At 43.1% G+C, this 18,327-nt stretch overlaps 1 protein-coding gene across 4 annotated transcripts in view; it reads left to right on the top strand.

The window, feature by feature from the left end:
- LOC117243532 (netrin receptor UNC5C-like) overlaps positions 1 to 18,327 on the top strand; it is a 44,673-nt gene that overhangs the window by 11,906 nt on the left and 14,440 nt on the right. For all 4 annotated transcript variants that reach the window (XM_033511102.1, XM_033511101.1, XM_033511105.1 and 1 more), the window contains exon 2: positions 3,687 to 3,889. In XM_033511102.1, the coding sequence (XP_033366993.1) occupies positions 3,808 to 3,889 (82 nt within the window). In that variant the 5' untranslated portion in view covers positions 3,687 to 3,807. The remainder of the gene's footprint in view (positions 1 to 3,686; positions 3,890 to 18,327) is intronic.

Genomic DNA, 18,327 nt, shown 5'->3' with positions numbered 1-18,327 from the left:
CGAATTCTCGATTGGAAGTCTCTCGCGAAAAAACATCCAGCCATTTCTTCGTTCCTCGTGCATAAAGGATTCCCCGGTATATTGGTGAGCGCGTAAGCACGCGTGGATCGTTTCTCGTTCCTCGGGGGCCCGCTTCTGTTCCGTAGCCGAGGTGGAATAGAAACATCGAAGGGAGGCGGCTTCGCAAACCGGTAGCCGCTGAATACTCCGGGGAATCCAGCCCCGTTGATTCCCCCCTACCTGTTGTCACGCGATACTCAGGTTGCCCTTCGAAGCTTTAAGCCGCTTTTCAGTCGCGGTCTCTCATCTCTCAACATATAACATCTCTCTGAACCTCACTGATCCAGACGAGAGGAACCAAGAAGAAGAAGAAGAAAAAGAAGAAGAAGAAGAAAAGGGACAATGGGGAAAAAGAGAAAGTGAAAAAGCAAAAGAAGAGGAAGATGAAGAGGAAATGGACAACACGAAGCGCGCACGATGCGTCGGTTTCGAAACAGACGGACAGATTGTGCCGCTTGTAAAGTGGCGAGGAAGACCCCTGGAAAACAGGTCTCATGAAAAGAAAAGACCTTTCGTAGAGCAGCGAAGCGGGTGAATAGCACTCGAGTTTCTCGCGTTTATCCCCGACTAGCGCGCGCCAGGGTGAGAGAGCCAGGCATTCGTGGCAATTGCAGTGTGAAATGCCATGTGTTCATCCGCGCGCGGCACCACGACGTCTGCTCGGTGTCGAGTGTTTTAAGCCTTTGAGTGGTAATACCGGGCACGTTTATAAATTGAGTCCTCGTCCTGGAGGATTAGACCCCGACATCTCTCTCTCTCTTTCTATTCTCGTCGATGGGAAATCTGTGTAGGGACGTCCGATACGCTCGCATAATGCGCGTTCCACGGCCTCTCTACTCGTCCTGTGGATTATTCCGCGTCATGAATCTTCGAGACCATCCTCGCCCCGTGTCTACCTTCCCTAACACGCGGTCTCGTCCCTGTAGCTCCTGTGTTCCTCGCGTGGTTTCATCGACTTTCCACCGGATAGCGGCCTGACTATTGATTCGACGCGATTTCATCATCGTGATCCACGCTCGTCCCTGTTAACTTCGTTTGCGTTTCAATTAGAGAGATATCGTACCACGCGTCAACACGGAATTTTGATGCGTCAGGATCTGTGGTGTCGTCGTGGAATTATCATTTTACTCCCTTAAACCGCGATTCAACCGATCTTTGATCTAATTTTACCCTGTCGGAGGCTGGAAGGAATTTCTTAAAGGATGGTGAAATTCATCAAAGATAATTACTTCGAGCGCTGACAGAGCACGTGCACTCGAAACCACTTTCGATCTCGAACGAAATAGTTTGCGCCGCCTACAAGCGCGAGTTCGCGAGGCTAACAAAGGACCCACGAAGGACGACATTGACAAACGATCCTCCTGTCGCGTTTCAATCCGCCGATAGGAGCTCTTACAAGTCTACCAGCGTTTTCTGTTTCTCCCTCTCACTCTTTCTCTCTCTTTTTCTCTCTCTTTCTGTAGCGCGCGTTTGTTCCCATGAATTTCCTTCGAGTCTTGTCCAACGAAACACGAGCTCGCGAAACTAGTTCCCCGCGAGTACACACCGAACTGTTCCAAGCAAATACGTTCGCCGTGTGTGTAGCGCTTTATCGCCGCTCGTAAAGTTTCATCTGGACTTTAATTAAACCCGGGAACCTCTCTCGATACTACTCAGACGCCGATATTTTGCATAGAATGAGCCTGTATAACCGGAGCAATCGAATCTTGATTCTCTGGCTTCCTCTAGAAATTCCTTTCTTTTTTCATTCTTCTATCATGTAACAGAGGAAAAGCTTGATTACCTGAAAAATAAAATTCCTCCGCTTATATTTACATAGCTGATTAATTTTCTCTATAACTGTTTCTTATATTTATCAAGTAATCGAAGAATCTTATTAATCCAGAGGAGCGAGCTACCCCCTTCGAGCTTCCAATTATCCCAAGGACGAAACGAATTTTTCGCGTCTGGCGATCCATTTCCACTAGACGGATCGCCGTTAATAATTAACGATTCCCGGTTATCGGACTGGATTGGCCACGAAGAACCGGCGCGAGGTTGATTCGAGGGAAACGAAACGAAGGGAGCGAGAAAGGGGGTGGAATTACCAATCTACCTCTCTCTCTCTCTCTCTCTCTGCCTCTCTAGGTTCGAACGAAGGCACCACGAGGAAATTTCGCGTGCGGGAAAGTGCGCGGTACCGGTGGAATATTTAAATGGCAAGGGTTGCCAGCCGGCACCTAAGTGGCACTCTCACCACTCCTAACCGTCTTTTACGTTTTCCGGTGGAAACAACGGAACGAGCAAGCGAACCCAGGAGAAACGTTCAATCCGCGTCCCAGCGTCGATGTCGCTTCCGCCCTCCATCGCGTGCCACCAAGAAGTTTCCATTTTTTTTCTTTTTTTGAGAAAAAGCCGCTGCTGGCTTATATTTTCGATGAAAACGCACCCTTCCAAGCGGCAACCATAGCTCGAACGCGGTTCCTATAGAAACTGTTAATTTTTTTTCTGAGACCTTTTTCTATTTTCTTTCTATTTTTTGTTTTCACGTTTCAAGAGTGGATATGTATTTTAAGATGAGATTGAATATACGAGGACATGGTTGGAGGAACGTTATGTCAGTGGATTTCGAGTCGAGAGGGATCAAGAGTCCACTTTTACCTCTAGAAATGAAATATCTTTGAATGTGGAATTTAATCTGAATTTTTCACTGCGATTTCAAGTCTCAGAACGATATTATTGGAGAATAGTACGAAAAGGAAAATTATATTTATATGTATAGTACCGATTGACAGTATATAAAGAAGTCGTATTCAAAGTATATCTGATAATCTAGCAACACACAAGTTTCCACTGACTACTCAAAATGACAAGTCTTTAGTCGATTTTACGGTGAATTTGTGTAAATGTAAGTTGAAGAGCGTGCTCGTGACCCCAGAAGTCGCTTTCCATACATTCTTCGTATATACATATGTATCTCTGAAAAACTTACTGCTTCATTTATCTTAATTAATCATGACTGACGAACTACGATGTATACCCAGGCTAGTTCATGCAACGTTAATCTATTCCCTCGTATATGCCGGTGCACGCTTCTAAAACATTCCGTAGAAACGGATAATAGCTGCACGCTGCTTTATTCATTCACTTGGAAACAATTGCATTAGCCTCGTCAAGTAGATATATCACGATGCTGTTTCTCTGCTAGCTACAAAGAATACTCTTCGTACATTTTCAACCTTAGACACGCCATATTACAACGCATGCGTTCACTTACCAGTTTCAATCTATGATGGAGATAGAACTATAGTAGAGTCATTTATATTTGAATTGCATTTCTTGGAATAAAATTTTAATGGATATCTTCCTATAATTCAACATGATTGTAAAATGATAGAAAGAGAAATCTTTACGCTGCAACCTATAATTTGACATCCTATATATTTATTACTTCTGATTCAAAGTTTTCTTTCATAAGAACAGAGAATCGTAACTCGTGGACAGAATCAATGAATCCTGGCTATATCCATGAACAATTTGCCCATCAATGAGTTCGAGTAAACGAAGTTCAACTACATTATCATCTACCACGTTTGAAAATCCTACAGCTTTTAATTTTAATCGGATTACTCATTTTTCTATTTCAGGTGCAGTCCACAACCACCAAGAGGTTTCACGGTGAAAGTGCATCGCCACCATTTTCCTTAATTCAATTTTCTTCGACGTAAGATGAACGAATGATCGACGAACGACGGTGACACGTACGCGATGAGGCCGAAATCGTGTTCCCTGTTCCTGTTGTTCTGCGTGCTGTTGCCGGGACTGGTGCGCCCCTTCACATCCGGCGAAGGTGAGCAAACTTCCATCCCAGAGTCTCTCATGACGACAAAATGCAGTCGTCAGAGAGGGAACAGAGACTCTCCAGTTAGAATCTCGCTTTCTATCGATTCAAGAACCCGACTGCGACAGTCGATGACTGAAGTGATCGAGTGCACTTCGTACGAGTTCTTTCACCACGGAAACGGGAAACGAATGCTCACGGCCTCGTAGATCGTTCGATAAGTTGGAAAACGGGCGGACTTGTTCTGAGAAACAGCCGCCATTTTGTTATTTTTTGCTCATTTCACAGGGACAATTAGTTCGAAGATAAAAAGTTTCTAATGTATATCGTAAAATTCTGCATAAACTCCTCGGACCTTCGAAATCATACTATGCACTTGATATTTCAATTTTCCAGAAATTTACTTCAGAGATTCTGATTTGTTTATTTGTATTATTGATATTGTTTGTTTAGGTCCTGAGATTGTTTATTTCCATTCTTGATCTGAACCTTTCGTAGTCGAACTGTAGTCATCACTGTATATCATGCCATTTCTTTTACCTTTAGCCGCTTCCTTTTATTCTTTCGTACCAAAATTTAATTTGATAAAAATGTTACAACCCAGGCAATATCATTATTTTAGGTTTATAATATTTATTCCAACGTATCGTCCATTGATTCGTTTCTTTCTCTGATGATAAATTACTCTATTTTAAAATAATTTTAAAACAGAAAAGCTAACATGCAGGAGCATAATAATCGAATGAAACCACCGTGCCCAACAACTAATGTGCGTTAATCCCCTAAATTCCTTGAACAAGCCTCCAAAAAAAACTTCCATTTATCCATCATTTTCCTACGATCGCTCAAGATTCGATTCCCAATCCCCACAGCGAAGCTTTATTGTTCCCCGATCCTGATCCAAGGGTACGTCAGTAATCAACGTTCGACGCTCACGAGGGAGGAAGCCGAACACGGACATGCTTTTTGCGATTCCCTAGCCGAGAAAGAACCTGGTCGTGTTCTATGTGCACGGGGCTAGTCACGAGCACGGTCTTTGGCTTGGGAAAGGGAAAGGGTGAACGGAGAGGGGCCCAGGCAGATCTAATTATACGGCAAGTCAGCGTCGTTGATTAGTGGTGGGCATAACCGGCCGGTTACGTTACACCAGCCGTTTTCGATGATGGATTACGATCCCCTGGAGCTAGTTTTAAAGCGACTTTACGCGAAGAGGGGGGCTTTTGGTCTTTCTCGGTTTCTTCGCGCGAGACTCGCGAGACCACGTGGCCGACTAATTAGCGTCCCCGACATCCACCGGCCTCGTCATCGCGGCACATAGGGATGATGAATGGCACACGGCAAGCAAAAAAAGAAAAAAAGAAAAAAACGAAAGAATCGTTACACATAACGATAGAAAGTTCACGGATTTATACGCCTTAACTGCGCGTATCTCGAAGCAAGAACCATTCGAAAATGTATGCAGTAGAAGAATTATTGCGTTCTTTAAACCTTCTTTCGAGGAAGTTGCGCCGGTGTTCGCTACGTTGGTCGTATTTCAAATTAACACATTGGCAATAGTACGCGTTATGCCTCAACAATTTCTGATAAAAAGAATTGTACAAGGGGTTATGAATAACATGCGGTTTATGAGAAAGGTCATCGTATCTGCTTAACGATATTGTGTTATAGAATTGGTTGAAAAGAGATAGCGGTTATCGTGTGTGAGAAAATAGAGACCCGTTTAACTACAATATATGGATAATTGGAATTAGAGTGAGAAGATAAAAATGTACAGATATGTGCAATTGTGTCTCTGTGAAACCCATCGTTTTAACTTTTCGACACGTTAAACTAATCAATTCTAGCTGCCACTAATATTCCGATTTCAACACTACGGAGTGTGACTGACATTTAACGCTTTTAAAAACAATACTTTAATCAAGTTCACGCGACTCAATTATTAATGCGTTAACGAACATACCAGTGGAACCTACAAAATCGTTTAACGAGTGAATTTCACCGTTTCCACCTCGCTCGCAGTGACTCATTCGCGGATACCGGCAAACTCTTCCAACAACGCAAACTCATCAATAGGCAAAGCCACAGCCACGCTTCACCGACGCAAACAACACCAGCCAGACTTTTCTAACGCTCGGAGTAATTACGCTTTCCGACAGCTGGCACGGTCGTTCATTTTTTCCCCAAGCCGCGGGAGAGGCACCGCCATGCAAATTGCACGCGTCGACATTTAACGACTTCGATTGTGTGTGCACGCGTGCGACTTTCCCGCGAAGCCAGCGCATCGTCGGCGACACCGTGGAGAGGAAACGGCGCCTAAGAAAATCGTTCTCTGTTCTTACGTTGCCAGGTGAACTGTTGACTGTTCAGTCGATAAAGAAAGAGGGAGAAAGAGAGAGGTTCTTACGTGCGTAGAAACCCGCGTGTGAATAATAGCTCCGACGATTTATCGCGATGTGATATCGTGTCATAATTCCAACGACTCGGCTGGCCGACGTTCCGGCGCGCCGAGGAAAATATTAGCCGCGTTAATAATTAACGGGCCGCGGGCAGGTCGACGCCGTGCGTCGTTCTCACGTTTAAGACCGCAAATCACTTTGTTTGTAACTTCGTGTCGCGTCTATTTCGTGGCGTCTTCAATTTTTCAGCCTCCTGCGAACTTTGAGAATTTAAATGGTTCGAATAGTCGAGAATAAGGCGGGAAGTTTCTTGGTTTCAGATGAGTCATATGATTAGTCTAACACAGTGGAATTGACTAAATGAGCTTTCATAAATCGTAGAAAATTTATACCGTCTGTGGTACAAATTGGCGTGATGAATGTTGGAAATTTGCTTGAAGGAATAACAAAACACAGGAAGTAAGTCAGTCAGTAGGATTGAATTTGTCGATACAGTGTAGATATTTTATATTCTTTGCAATATGAATTGGCACGATAAAGACTAGAAGTTTGCTTAGAGAAATGAAAAAGGTTCAGGGGAAGTAAGCTGGTAATTAGTAGGTTAAAATTCTACTTAACGGCGTGGAAATGAGCTTCGTTAGCATAACATGAAAGAGTTGTACTGTGATGGAAATTAGCGGTGTAAATATTAGAAGAAACCTGGGAAAAAGCAATAGAAGAATCAAAGGAGAAGAAAAGAAGACGAAGATGATACTAGCGTATACTAGTAACACAAAGTGAATACTAATAAGTGAATACTTAGGAAACATTTAAAAACTCTTTTAATAAATGATATCGCAATTATTTGTTCGTATCAACAAAATGAGAAACAAAATTCAATAAAAAAGAAGAAGAGCTAATTGATTAATTGTTACTACAAAACATTTGGAAAAATAATTATTTCCTATACATTGACGTTTGTAATAATAATCAGTTCGTACGAAGGGAATAAATAAAAAGAATCGATCGTTTCCACTGCATTATCCCCGTAACAAGTTCACTAAGCTTGTCGTCCAGCCTGCAGATAACATGCATCAAAATAACGAGTACCGTTTTCCAGAAGATAGATATCCACCGAGACCCCGGTAAAAGCTATCGAACGTGTCTGGTTTTCGAGCTCGCGAAGCCAGCCAGGTTTCGCTCGTATCCGGTAGCGAAAGAAGAATTACGAGCGGAGAAAATACGAAGCTTCCCTGCCTTGGAAAAATGTTTATTCCGGCGCGCGAGAAAGCGGAAGGCGAGAGCAGACCGCGTCGACGAATCTTCAGATTTACGACTAATAAATTCTCCATACGCCGATGCTCTTTCTGTGCTCTCGTAAAGGTCACGTCACGCTGCTGATTTCGGATTCTTCGACCCCATTCTATCTAGCACGGGTTCACCTCTGGGTAACAGTACCATCCGCGGGATTTCGCCCTTCGTGAGAACCTATTACTCATCCTCGTGCTGGCGTGGGCCCGTTTCCGAGCGATAAGTATCATAAGTAAATCGCGATCAGGTCCCGCGATACGACCTTCGATCACGTAGCTGACCACAAAAACAGAGATGGATAGATGGAGAACGAGAGGAGGAAAGATAAAGAGAGGAAACTGTAAACTGTTTGAAGATAGTGGGAGGTCGTGTGGATCTCGCGAAATCGCCCGGAGCAAAAATGCAAAAGCCAACGCGAATGCTGGTTGGCGGGTTGGCTCGACCGAGCAATTACCCGGTTGGTTCCACGTCGGAATGGGGCCCGTTCTCGGCCTCGCAGCCGCAGAGGAGGAAGATGAAGGGGAAGGGGAAGAGTGGTAGAGTCGAATGCGAAAGAGAATAAAAAAATACACGGTGAAGTTAGTTAGGCGAGAGAGAAGGGAGAAAAACTCTTTAATCTCTCGTGGTCTCTCATCGGCACACTGCCCGACCGAGTATATACCGCGGTCTTTCTTGCGCTCGTGGTGTATGCCTTTCTCCGTTTCTGTCATTCTTTTACTCGCAGCGACGAAAGGTCGGGTCAGCTTTAATTATCGTAAATCAAACGAGAGAGTGGTGCGCCGAGAGGAGGCCCCGGCAGTTGTGCAAGCACGAGCGCCGCGATTATTGTTGAAATCGCGGAGAACCGCCGGGTAAAAGAGTGGCCTGGGTAAAACGCAAACTACGGACCGGCAGATCGTGAAATATCGGCCGATCGAATTACAACACGACGATATTTTCGCGCGTTCCCTCGTCCCGTGAACTCTCGATATCTTCGAAGGTGGTTAGTCAAGTGTTGGTCCGGCAGTCGCGTTGCGAAATTTCTCGATGCTCTCGGACACATCGGTTCGAAAACCGGATATGTTCGTTGTTTCTTAATTGCATCTTTCGACACTGGCCTATGGGCGTTTTTCTTTTTCTTTTTTTTTTTGTGTGTGTGAAATATACTTGTGGAGGTTCGAATTGTAAATCCGCTTTCTGAAGAAGTCTTTGGAAAGTTCATATTATTATTTGTTTATGTTTCTAGTCGCTTCAGTTCGAAAATTCCATATGTATTTTCATTTAACTTTTCTTAATTGTATCTTTGATTGTATTATATAATTCCAATAATAGATTCGCGAAGAGCAAATTATATGTATATACCATAAGGTCAAATTATGTAATCAATTTTCATACCAAAGTTGCCAAAGTCGTCATTATCTTCGTTCACCAAATTCCCGATAACTTTAATCATATCAATTTGCCATACTTGTTTTTTCGTACATCTTCGTCTCAAAATACAATTCTATACAATCCAATAATGAGTCTTCGTACTAGGTTCTTGAATATGCCAATCATTGCTATTTATTAACTTGAAAATTCTCCCATACTTCCAATCTCATTTTAATCATTTTAATCTAAAGTAACTCGTTGCGATTACCATCCAGCGAAAAAGGAAGAAAGATAAATCAAACGCAACGAATTTTTGAAACAAGGTACGAAGAGTCGCCAACCAGAATCGAACGATATCGAGGGGAGGCACGGCGCGCGCTAGTTTTCCTGCGTTCGGTCCCGCCTCGTCAGAGATTCGAATCTTCGTGGCTCGCAATTTCAATGCAAATCGGTACACGAGCTCCATTGTGTCTGGCAAATGGAACGATGAATCCGCAAAAAGCGCGGGACGTGAAATTTTGTTCCAGTTCGACGGGTATCACGGATGAAGTACAATGGGCAACGGGCGAGAATCGACGTGACGTCGTTTTGAGGGCGGTGGTTATCGATAGCAGGAGGAAAGAAGGCACCGCGGGAGGCGTTCACGCAACCAAGCAGTCGTATCTGATTCTGTTACTCGGTTAATTACACGCCTTAACGTGAGCCTTGCTGCCGTGGCTGCAATCGACTCGTGTAACGCGCATCATCGCCCTACGCTTTTTACGATTCGCCGCCTCTTCCGGAGGCCTCCGTTTAATATTCACCCTTTCGTCAGCGTTCGCGCGTTTTTCCACCCGTTCCATTCGTTTAATTTTCTGTCGTTCGCGAGCAGGCCGATCCGCGACGACAAGTTTCGTGCCGCTTAAAACAATCGGTATACGCGTGATGGATGAAACTCGATAACGGATTGAGTTAAGCGATCACGCGCATCGTTAATAGGTTGATTCGCAGGATGTAGGTTTGTTACAGCGTGGGATCGAACTGTGGGTAATGTTCACTGGAGCAGGGGGATAAATCGTAACGGGGAATTAAATTTTGTATATTACACTTGTAATCCTTAGCTTATATTTTAGAGATAGTTAATTTTGTTTACTGAACCATGCTATGTAATTATTATGTAACGAGAAATACTATAAGATATAAATTGTAATAAGAAACAAAATTTTATATATTACATTGGTGTGGAATTTAGTTTGTAAATCATAGTTAAAATTTTATAACCAGGATTATGTGCAGAATGAAGATGTAAATTGTACGATAATAGGAGATGAAATTTGACGTATCACGTATCTGTGGAATGTAATTCCTAAGTCGCCGTTTGTAAAGCTTTTAATTAATAAATTTCAGGTATTATAAGATACGTGTTAGCTAAGATTTCCTAATCTCCATTTTCATGTAAAACGTTTTTCGCAACAGTCGGAAAGACACTGTCGTCGCTCTGGATCGTCCAGCCACCTGAGAAGTCTCTATCCTCCGGGTACACTGACCGCCCTTTAACTCTGACCTCTGACTTCTGATTCCGAATACAATGCGGGGCTGTTGTCGCGCACCGTTCAAAGATAATGCGCGGCTGTCCAAATGGAACGAATCGAGGAAGGTTCAACCTGATTTCATCTCGGTGTCGATCGTTCTCCAACGATCAAAGAGAAAGATCCTCCTCCTCTTTATCGGTTCCTCCTTCGTTTGTTTCTCTGTCTTCCATTTGGCCTGGTATCGATCTACGTACCAGCTTGTCCGTTACGATAAAGATCGATCGAGATACGAAACAGACGAGAGGACCACTCGTGGTTGACGTATGTATATCTCTCGTTAACCGGAATGACGATAGAATAAATTCCCTGGGAGCAGGGAACCCGACTCGTAGAGACTTGACTGGCATTATTTGGACCCGAAGGTCGTGAACCGTGAATGGCCTGGAACACAATAGCAACTCGAGGCGGTCAGGCGCCGTCTTATTGTATATTTCAGTACACCCTCCAGGCCGGAAGTAGTCCTTTTTTCTCCAAGGGACCGATTCATGGGAAACGTTAATTCTTCAACGACTACCTTTCGCCACCTTTCGCCGAAAGTCGCTCAAAATATTTGGCTCGCACCTGGCGTTGACTTCTCTAGACTGGAATAAGTGTCGTTTCGGATAATCCGGGAATAGAAGTCGCTCTTGAAAAAGTTTCCCTTTTCAATCGTCCACCCTAGAGTGACTAATGAAAACATTCACTTATTGAAGGAGCAGCATTTTGTTTATCTGAATGTTTTTTTCGACAATATGAAAGTTCGTATTAATCGATTAATTTTTATAACGTGAGACGTCGAGATATACTGTCTTTCATGACTGAAATTCTTCTGATGTATCGGGATATCAAAGTACAATAACATTCACTTACATGGAGTTGAATAGTATGACCTGTTGTTTTGTAATACCTTTTTATATTGCCAGGGCACTGGCACATCTACGCGATTCCCTCATTGCATGATTTTTTCATATTTTGATACATTAATATTGCATTTATTATCGTAACTGTATCCATGTTGTATCGTGTTTCTGATGGAATATCATGTAATTTTGAAGCCTATATTATACATAAAGGAATACACTAAATTGAATTTATGAATGAGCATTTCTCTATTTACACGCCCGTTACCATTCATGCCTATTCATTATATTATTTTAAACAAAATTATATAGCAGACAGATTAATAATTCCAGACTTAAATAAGTAAAATCTAAAATCATAACGTATTCAACAACCCCCTACAACGTAAAACAACAATCACGTAAAATCAACAGCGTTACGATTATCGCCACATTACAAAATTCATCGCGACAATTTCCCCTTTCTCTCACTATTCAGAAAAGAAAAACGAGGTAACAAAGAGTCTAGCCTGTTACATTCAACGTGTAATAACGCCGATCACGCGAGGATCGGGTACTTCTACGGAATCGGACTTCCTGGAAATTCAATTCTCTCCCTCGGCCTTCTTCCCCGCAAATTAGCACCCTTCAGCGGTGACGCGGTGTCAAGGTGTCAACGAGGGTCGCCAGGGCGAGCACCTTGATTTCGAGGCATCGTTAGATGCGCGGCTCACGGGAGATATGCTGTATATACGCGTAGCTACGGAAGAGGCGGAAGAGTCAAGCGGCGGGGTCAATGAAGCCCGGAGCACGAAGCGTTACTCTTTGGCCGACGTTCGGCCTGCTAAAATAACAAGGCACGTGACGCGAGAAAACAAGGAAGCTCTTGTCTCTTCCTTCGTCCGTCTTTCTTCTCTTCTCGCTTCAACTGACCTTCGTTCTTTCCATTTTGCTTCTCTTCCAATCTTTCCCCTCTCACCTATTTCATCTTCCCATTCGATTTGTGTATTTTGGTATCGCGTAGGAGATTAAGGAAGATTTTACCGAATCTTCTCAAGATGTTCACGTTCTTGTTGATTCTTCTTAATGTCATGTAAATTGGAAGTCACATGCCTATATGTCTTCGGGTTACAGAAAATTATGAATCATGGTCCTATCTCATAAGCAAATAAAACTCTGGTTTTAGAAGTTTACTAAATTCAGTGTGTTGAAGTACTGACGCATTAGTAAGGTATATATAACATACAACGTATTAAGAAGTAAAGTTGTTCAGGCGCGTTTTGTATATTGCATTTAGTACATTTTAGTGCATTTAGTACATTTTAGTGCATTTAGTACACTGATACTGGTAGTGTGACCGGTATTATTTGTTTATGTAATTGAAATTCTTTAATCCTGGTATCATTGGTCACCGATCGCTTTTATAGCCGTCATTATAAAATTTAATGTCGCTGTTTAGTAACCGTCATGACAGTCATATAATCCATACTCATAAATCAATATCCTTACACCAGCCCACTCTTTTAAGAAGTTTCTCAGCCCCGTTTCTCTGTTGTATCTCTCCATTTTTCAACGGCTTTAACTCGAGCATAAGAGGATATATTAACAATTAATGAACTGCCTGAAAGCCTAGGGAATATTCTTTTCCAAAGTACCAAGCGCCATATGAATGGAACTCGTTTCCAAGGACGGAAGACATTGACCAGCCGCCGACTCGAAATAGAGTCGTCGTCGTTCAAGTTCTCATTGTTCGCCACTTTCACCGCCATAAATAACCTAGTCCTAACACCCTGCATACACCTCTCGCCTCACCTAACCACAAATCTATTCTCCATATCCGTAGTTGAAACAAAAATACACATCTCAAAATCTCCCGCGCCGTATCGCGTCCCATCCAGAATCTCTCTCCCCATCGGTCTCCACTTCCTTCGAATCTTCCCCATCTCTGGCGAAGCACGTTCTCTAATCTACATCGTCCGCCTCTCCCCCAATAGCGCGTATGTTCCATTGACTCGCATAGCCGGCAAGAGCCAACCGTGTTGCAGGTACCTTTGTTAATTAAGAGGCGTCATGTGTGGCCCCTCAGCCGTAGGTACACGTTGAAACTGTACACGCTAGCGTTCGTGTGTCTGCCCGGCGTAATACGTGGTCAACCCATATAGTGACCACGCGAGACTTCCCCTATATATATGCATGTGTAGATGCATACACACAGAAACACATATACAGGGTGATTTTGAAATCGTGGTACGTGAAAATCTGAAGGATGTGATTCTTTACGTAAAAGTATTGGGTTGGCAACTAAGTGATTGCGGATCTTGTCAATACCACCTAATGACAAGATCCGCAATCACTTAGTTGCCAACCCAATAGATTGAAAAAGATATCGGATAAAATGTATTCGTACGACGCTTCGTTTGTAGGAAAATTGGGTTTTGAAATGTGTCGTGTATGATGTTAGTAGAAATTCGTTTGCAAGTGTCATGTTCGTCTCATTTGGATGTTTAAAGATTTCTCAAATATACGGATAAACTAAATATGTTCAAATTCTACTTTCTCGAAAACGAGTCATTGCATGAACAAACTTTTGTTGAAATGCGTCAATATATCGTGAATGTTGAAATGCAGTCAATATTAAAAATGTTATACAGAATAAGCAAATTATACGATATTTTATTATGTCATTATTAAATGTTTATATTATTTCATGTCGTTAAATTATTATTAAATCTTTATATCATTTAATATAGTTAAATTTTGATTAGATTTTATGTGCAACATTATATATATATATCGTTATATTAATAAATCATATTTATTCTGTATTTCTACGTGACGAACCACGTCGTTTTCAGCTGTGTGTATCGCAATTTTAGAATCACCCTGTAAGCACAGAGGGAGCTCTTGTATCCAGGCAAGGGACACGACTAACTATCCAGCTACACTGGCTAACGAGGGGCCTCGTGCAGATCTCGTGGTGGCTATTCGATGGCGGGACCGGATTACACCGTTCCGTTCCGAATTATCGGAAACCGATGAGCTCGGTTTTTCCGTAGAACGCACGGCTCGCGTGTCGCGTGACGTTGCTCAATTAAGTTCGCAACCCCGGAACTCTTGCTCCTTTTTCGTCCCTGTTGTTCCCTCGTAGATGCGGGGGTGGGTTGTTTAGGGGGTATTTGCCACAAGCAATTACCGTGGCGCGATGGAAAGAGATTTCGACGGAGGTCGGCTTGTTCGGGAGGTGCGGCTGATTCGGTGATAGATCGGAGATTAACCCAGGTTCCAGCCTCGGTGGTGGAGGCAGGGTCGATGTTGGAGGTTTCGGGGTAGGTGTTCGAAACCTTGTTCTCCTTGCTGTAGATCCTATGGGATAACGTTTTTAGGTTGGTGTGTGTCGGGTTACGTTAACGTTTATGCATATCGTAGAGACGATCGAGATATTAGGTTGCAATATATGAAACCATAGGTCCTTAAAAAGGATAGGTTAAAGAATCAAAGTCATTTATGGAACAGAGAATTCTCATCTTTAAGAAATGTTCGTCGACGAAGAAAGATTTAGGAAATTGATAAAAGAAAATCAAACGCGCGTTGAATGTTATCTTCTGTGAATAATTACAAGAATCTTCTAAACGTCTTCCAGTAATCTCAGTTCCCTAGCGATGAAATTAGATAACACGCGCATATAGCAACTTAATGTGGACAATTATAGAAGAGATATCGTCCCACATTCGGAAAATTCATTACAGTCTCCGAAACACGAGGCTTCGTTAACTTTCTAGCAGGAACAGCCTCTGAATCGTACCCGCGAAAAGAGTTTCACGTCTAGATCGGTAATTTAAATTGCAGAAGCTTATCCCGACTCTCCTTTGAATCCACGTCGGAAGCTTAAAACCTCATCTATCAAAGAATTACTATCCGCGGCTAAATAACCAAGGGGGACTGTAGGAATAATCCACACAAAGGAAGCAAAACGCGCAAAACAGCTCTGTTTCACCCCGTTCGGTCCCTCGATCGAGCCGAGTTTCTCTTTTTCTCGAGCTCGTGCGCGCGTTATATCGCTCGATTAAGCGCTCATCCGGTTACTCTATTTTTTCCTCTCTCGTAGCCTCTCGCGATGTCGAGGAGAAAAAAAAATCAGCCGCGGGGGTTGCAACGAAAAGAGGGGAGGGGTGGCGCGCGTGAATTAGCGTGGTACTGGGTGAGCGTGCACGAGCAATCAAAGACACATTGAAGAGGGAAAAGAGATCCGGTTGTGCGCGAAAATGGCCAGTCGGAATTTATACGAACTCGTCCCGAGGAATTAGACGGGGAAACGATTCCGCGGAACTTTATCGGCCAACCGATCAGCGGAATTATCGGAAATCGATGGAAATCCTCTTTCGCCGACTGTTCGTGTCTCCTCTTGGCCTCGCTCGATTGAGTCCTCTGGGTCTTCTTTTCCTTCCATGTTTCTCTTTCTTTCTCTTTTTCTCGTTGGTACTACACTCGATTCCACGGATCGCGTGTTTGCGAACGTGTGCACACAAAGAGAACGGGGCTTTGACTGAGCTAACTGAAAAGAGAGAGGAAGCCGAAGGCGCGAAAAGAAAACACCGTGGATTGATGGATAGTCGTGTAGATGGTCGTTTGTTTTAATCGACTCCGTGGAAATCGCCGCTTCATCAGAGTACTGTAATAATGAAAGGAAGAGAACGAAGCGAAGCACATTTTTTAGTGAATGCGATACAATGGATGCTCGTATAATACGTCTAGCGTTATAGGAAATAGCATTACACGAAAGCACATGGCTTATAACAATTCAGGTAGACGAAGTAAACTTTTACGTCTTCCATAATTAGAATAAAAAATTCTGTTTAAACGAAATCCACTTATTCGAACGAAGCCTTACTTAGTGTTTGATTAAATGCCGATTGAATCTACTTATCTGAACGTGATTCCCTATTATACTACGAACAATCACAATGAAAATCTTATGAAATGATATAAAAATGTCGTAGATGTTCAATTTTCTTATGATGATCCGTGATACTTTGTGATTAGGAAATTCTCGATCCGTACTTTTATCGACACAATGTCCACGTTCGACAACCTGGTGTATTCGTAAAAGGCGAAAAAGGGGATAATAGAGAAGGAAGCGCAGGCGTGAAAAGAAAACATCGTGGATGGACGAATCCCATGGTGCAGGATATTCGTTTTAATCGACCTAAACCCACAGAAAATCGACGTTGCCAGCGTGGTGTCGATATGGCACGGTCGTGGTCGTCCAAAGTGGCTAACGACGACTCTTGTACGAACTGATTCGGGGAAAAACTGGCCGCACTACGATTCTACCCTATCGGCCAATCGATCGAGATCCATTATCGAAAACCGATGAAAATTCTCTTTTAGTTGCGCTTCGATTCACCACGGTACGTCACGTCGCCGAAAATTTTTGCTTGCCCCTCCTCCACCATTTCTCGTTCTCTCACCGATATATACATATGCGTGTCAGCGTGTCTTTTTTCCTCTTTTAGTTCGTTCGTTCATTCGTCCGCCGACGCTTCTCATTTGCTCGTTGTGCGATTCCCATCTCCGCGGGCCGGATATCGAAGGTATCTGCCCGCCATCGAATATAAATTCTGACAATTTTTTTCAGCGTGAGAGGCGAATTTTTGTTTCCTCGTATTTTCCCAATTCATTCGGATGACCGGCTGCTTTCCGTGAAACGCGTGAAAAATAACGAGCAAGGACAACGATAAAAGGCTGCGACGTCCGATTGTAAAGTCTGTCGATCACGATGTCCATCCGATGTGCACGCGGATCTTGTCGCTGATATTCAAGTTTCGCATGATTGACGCTGATATACTTGTAGAATCCTCGGGAAGATAATACGAATCGTTATAGACAGCGTAAATAAGATAAAAGAAAGTGAGTTGATAACTGTGACCGCTTTGATTACCACCGTCATTTTTAGAGATATGAAAATACTTTATTCCTATAAAATATATAGCCCAAAGAGAATTACATTGTATATCTGAGTAACAACATTTTTATGACTCGTGAGAACTTCTTGGACATTTCAAGATCTACTTTTTTAAATAGTGCATGTTTACGCAAATTTATATTTTTATCAAATCAAGAAATGGAACATGGAAATTCCTTTCACCTAATAAAAACCGTAACAAGTAGTCACTCTTGAATATTTTATTAATTGTGTGTCCTAAACGTATTCGATGCAGTTTTACACTTCCAGAACATTTCCTTAATAAAACGAAATACGCCCGATATAAAGCTCTTCTCCGAAGAAAGGCACACAAGTTTTTGCAATATCGGTTTCCATCACAATCCCGCTGCACGAGTGGCAATTTCATTTTTCCGTTTCCCCTTCTTTTGGGAAGCGGTGCGAGACGGAGAAGTCGATATACGAGAACGAGGACGATTATCGCGATGAAAATTGTGGCCCTCGGCCAAATGTCGCACGGGGATAAAGGTCTAACCGCTGGTTGGCGGGAAATGCATCGGACTTGTGCACCGGTGCACCGCGTAAATCCGAAAATTCATTACTGCAGCCTCTCGCGAGCGAGCGAGCGTGCAAAACGGGCCGATTGTTCGCGAACAGGACGTTCCGGCGAGCGAGACGCCTGGCAGTAATGGGCCGGCGTCAGGATTTACAAGGGGATGGTAACCAGCGTTGGCTATTGTTGACAAGCAAATATAGAATTTTCACGATTCCGATGGAACAATCCCCGGGGGCGATGAATAACGTCCGTGCGAATTAATAACTCGATCGTAAATTACGATTACGGAGGGTAGAGAAGGGATGGGTTCGTGTATTTAGAATTCAAATGACTGACTGCGCTCCCAGCCTGATCCTGCCTGATTGCCGGTACCCCCATCCGCGCTCCGATTTCTGCCACATGTTAATGACGATAATCCAATTCTATGAATTTATCAGGAACTGATAATAACCAGCGACGTTCGTTTTGATTTGTCCACCAGATTCGAGATTATCGTCCGGCTGGTTTTAATTTGATGTGAAATCA

Source organism: Bombus vosnesenskii, unplaced genomic scaffold, assembly GCF_011952255.1.
Source record: "Bombus vosnesenskii isolate JDL3184/JDL3185 unplaced genomic scaffold, Bvos_JDL3184-5_v1.1 scf7180000013266, whole genome shotgun sequence".
Lineage (NCBI taxonomy): Eukaryota > Metazoa > Arthropoda > Insecta > Hymenoptera > Apidae > Bombus > Bombus vosnesenskii.
This window is presented reverse-complemented; position numbering and strand designations above follow the sequence as displayed.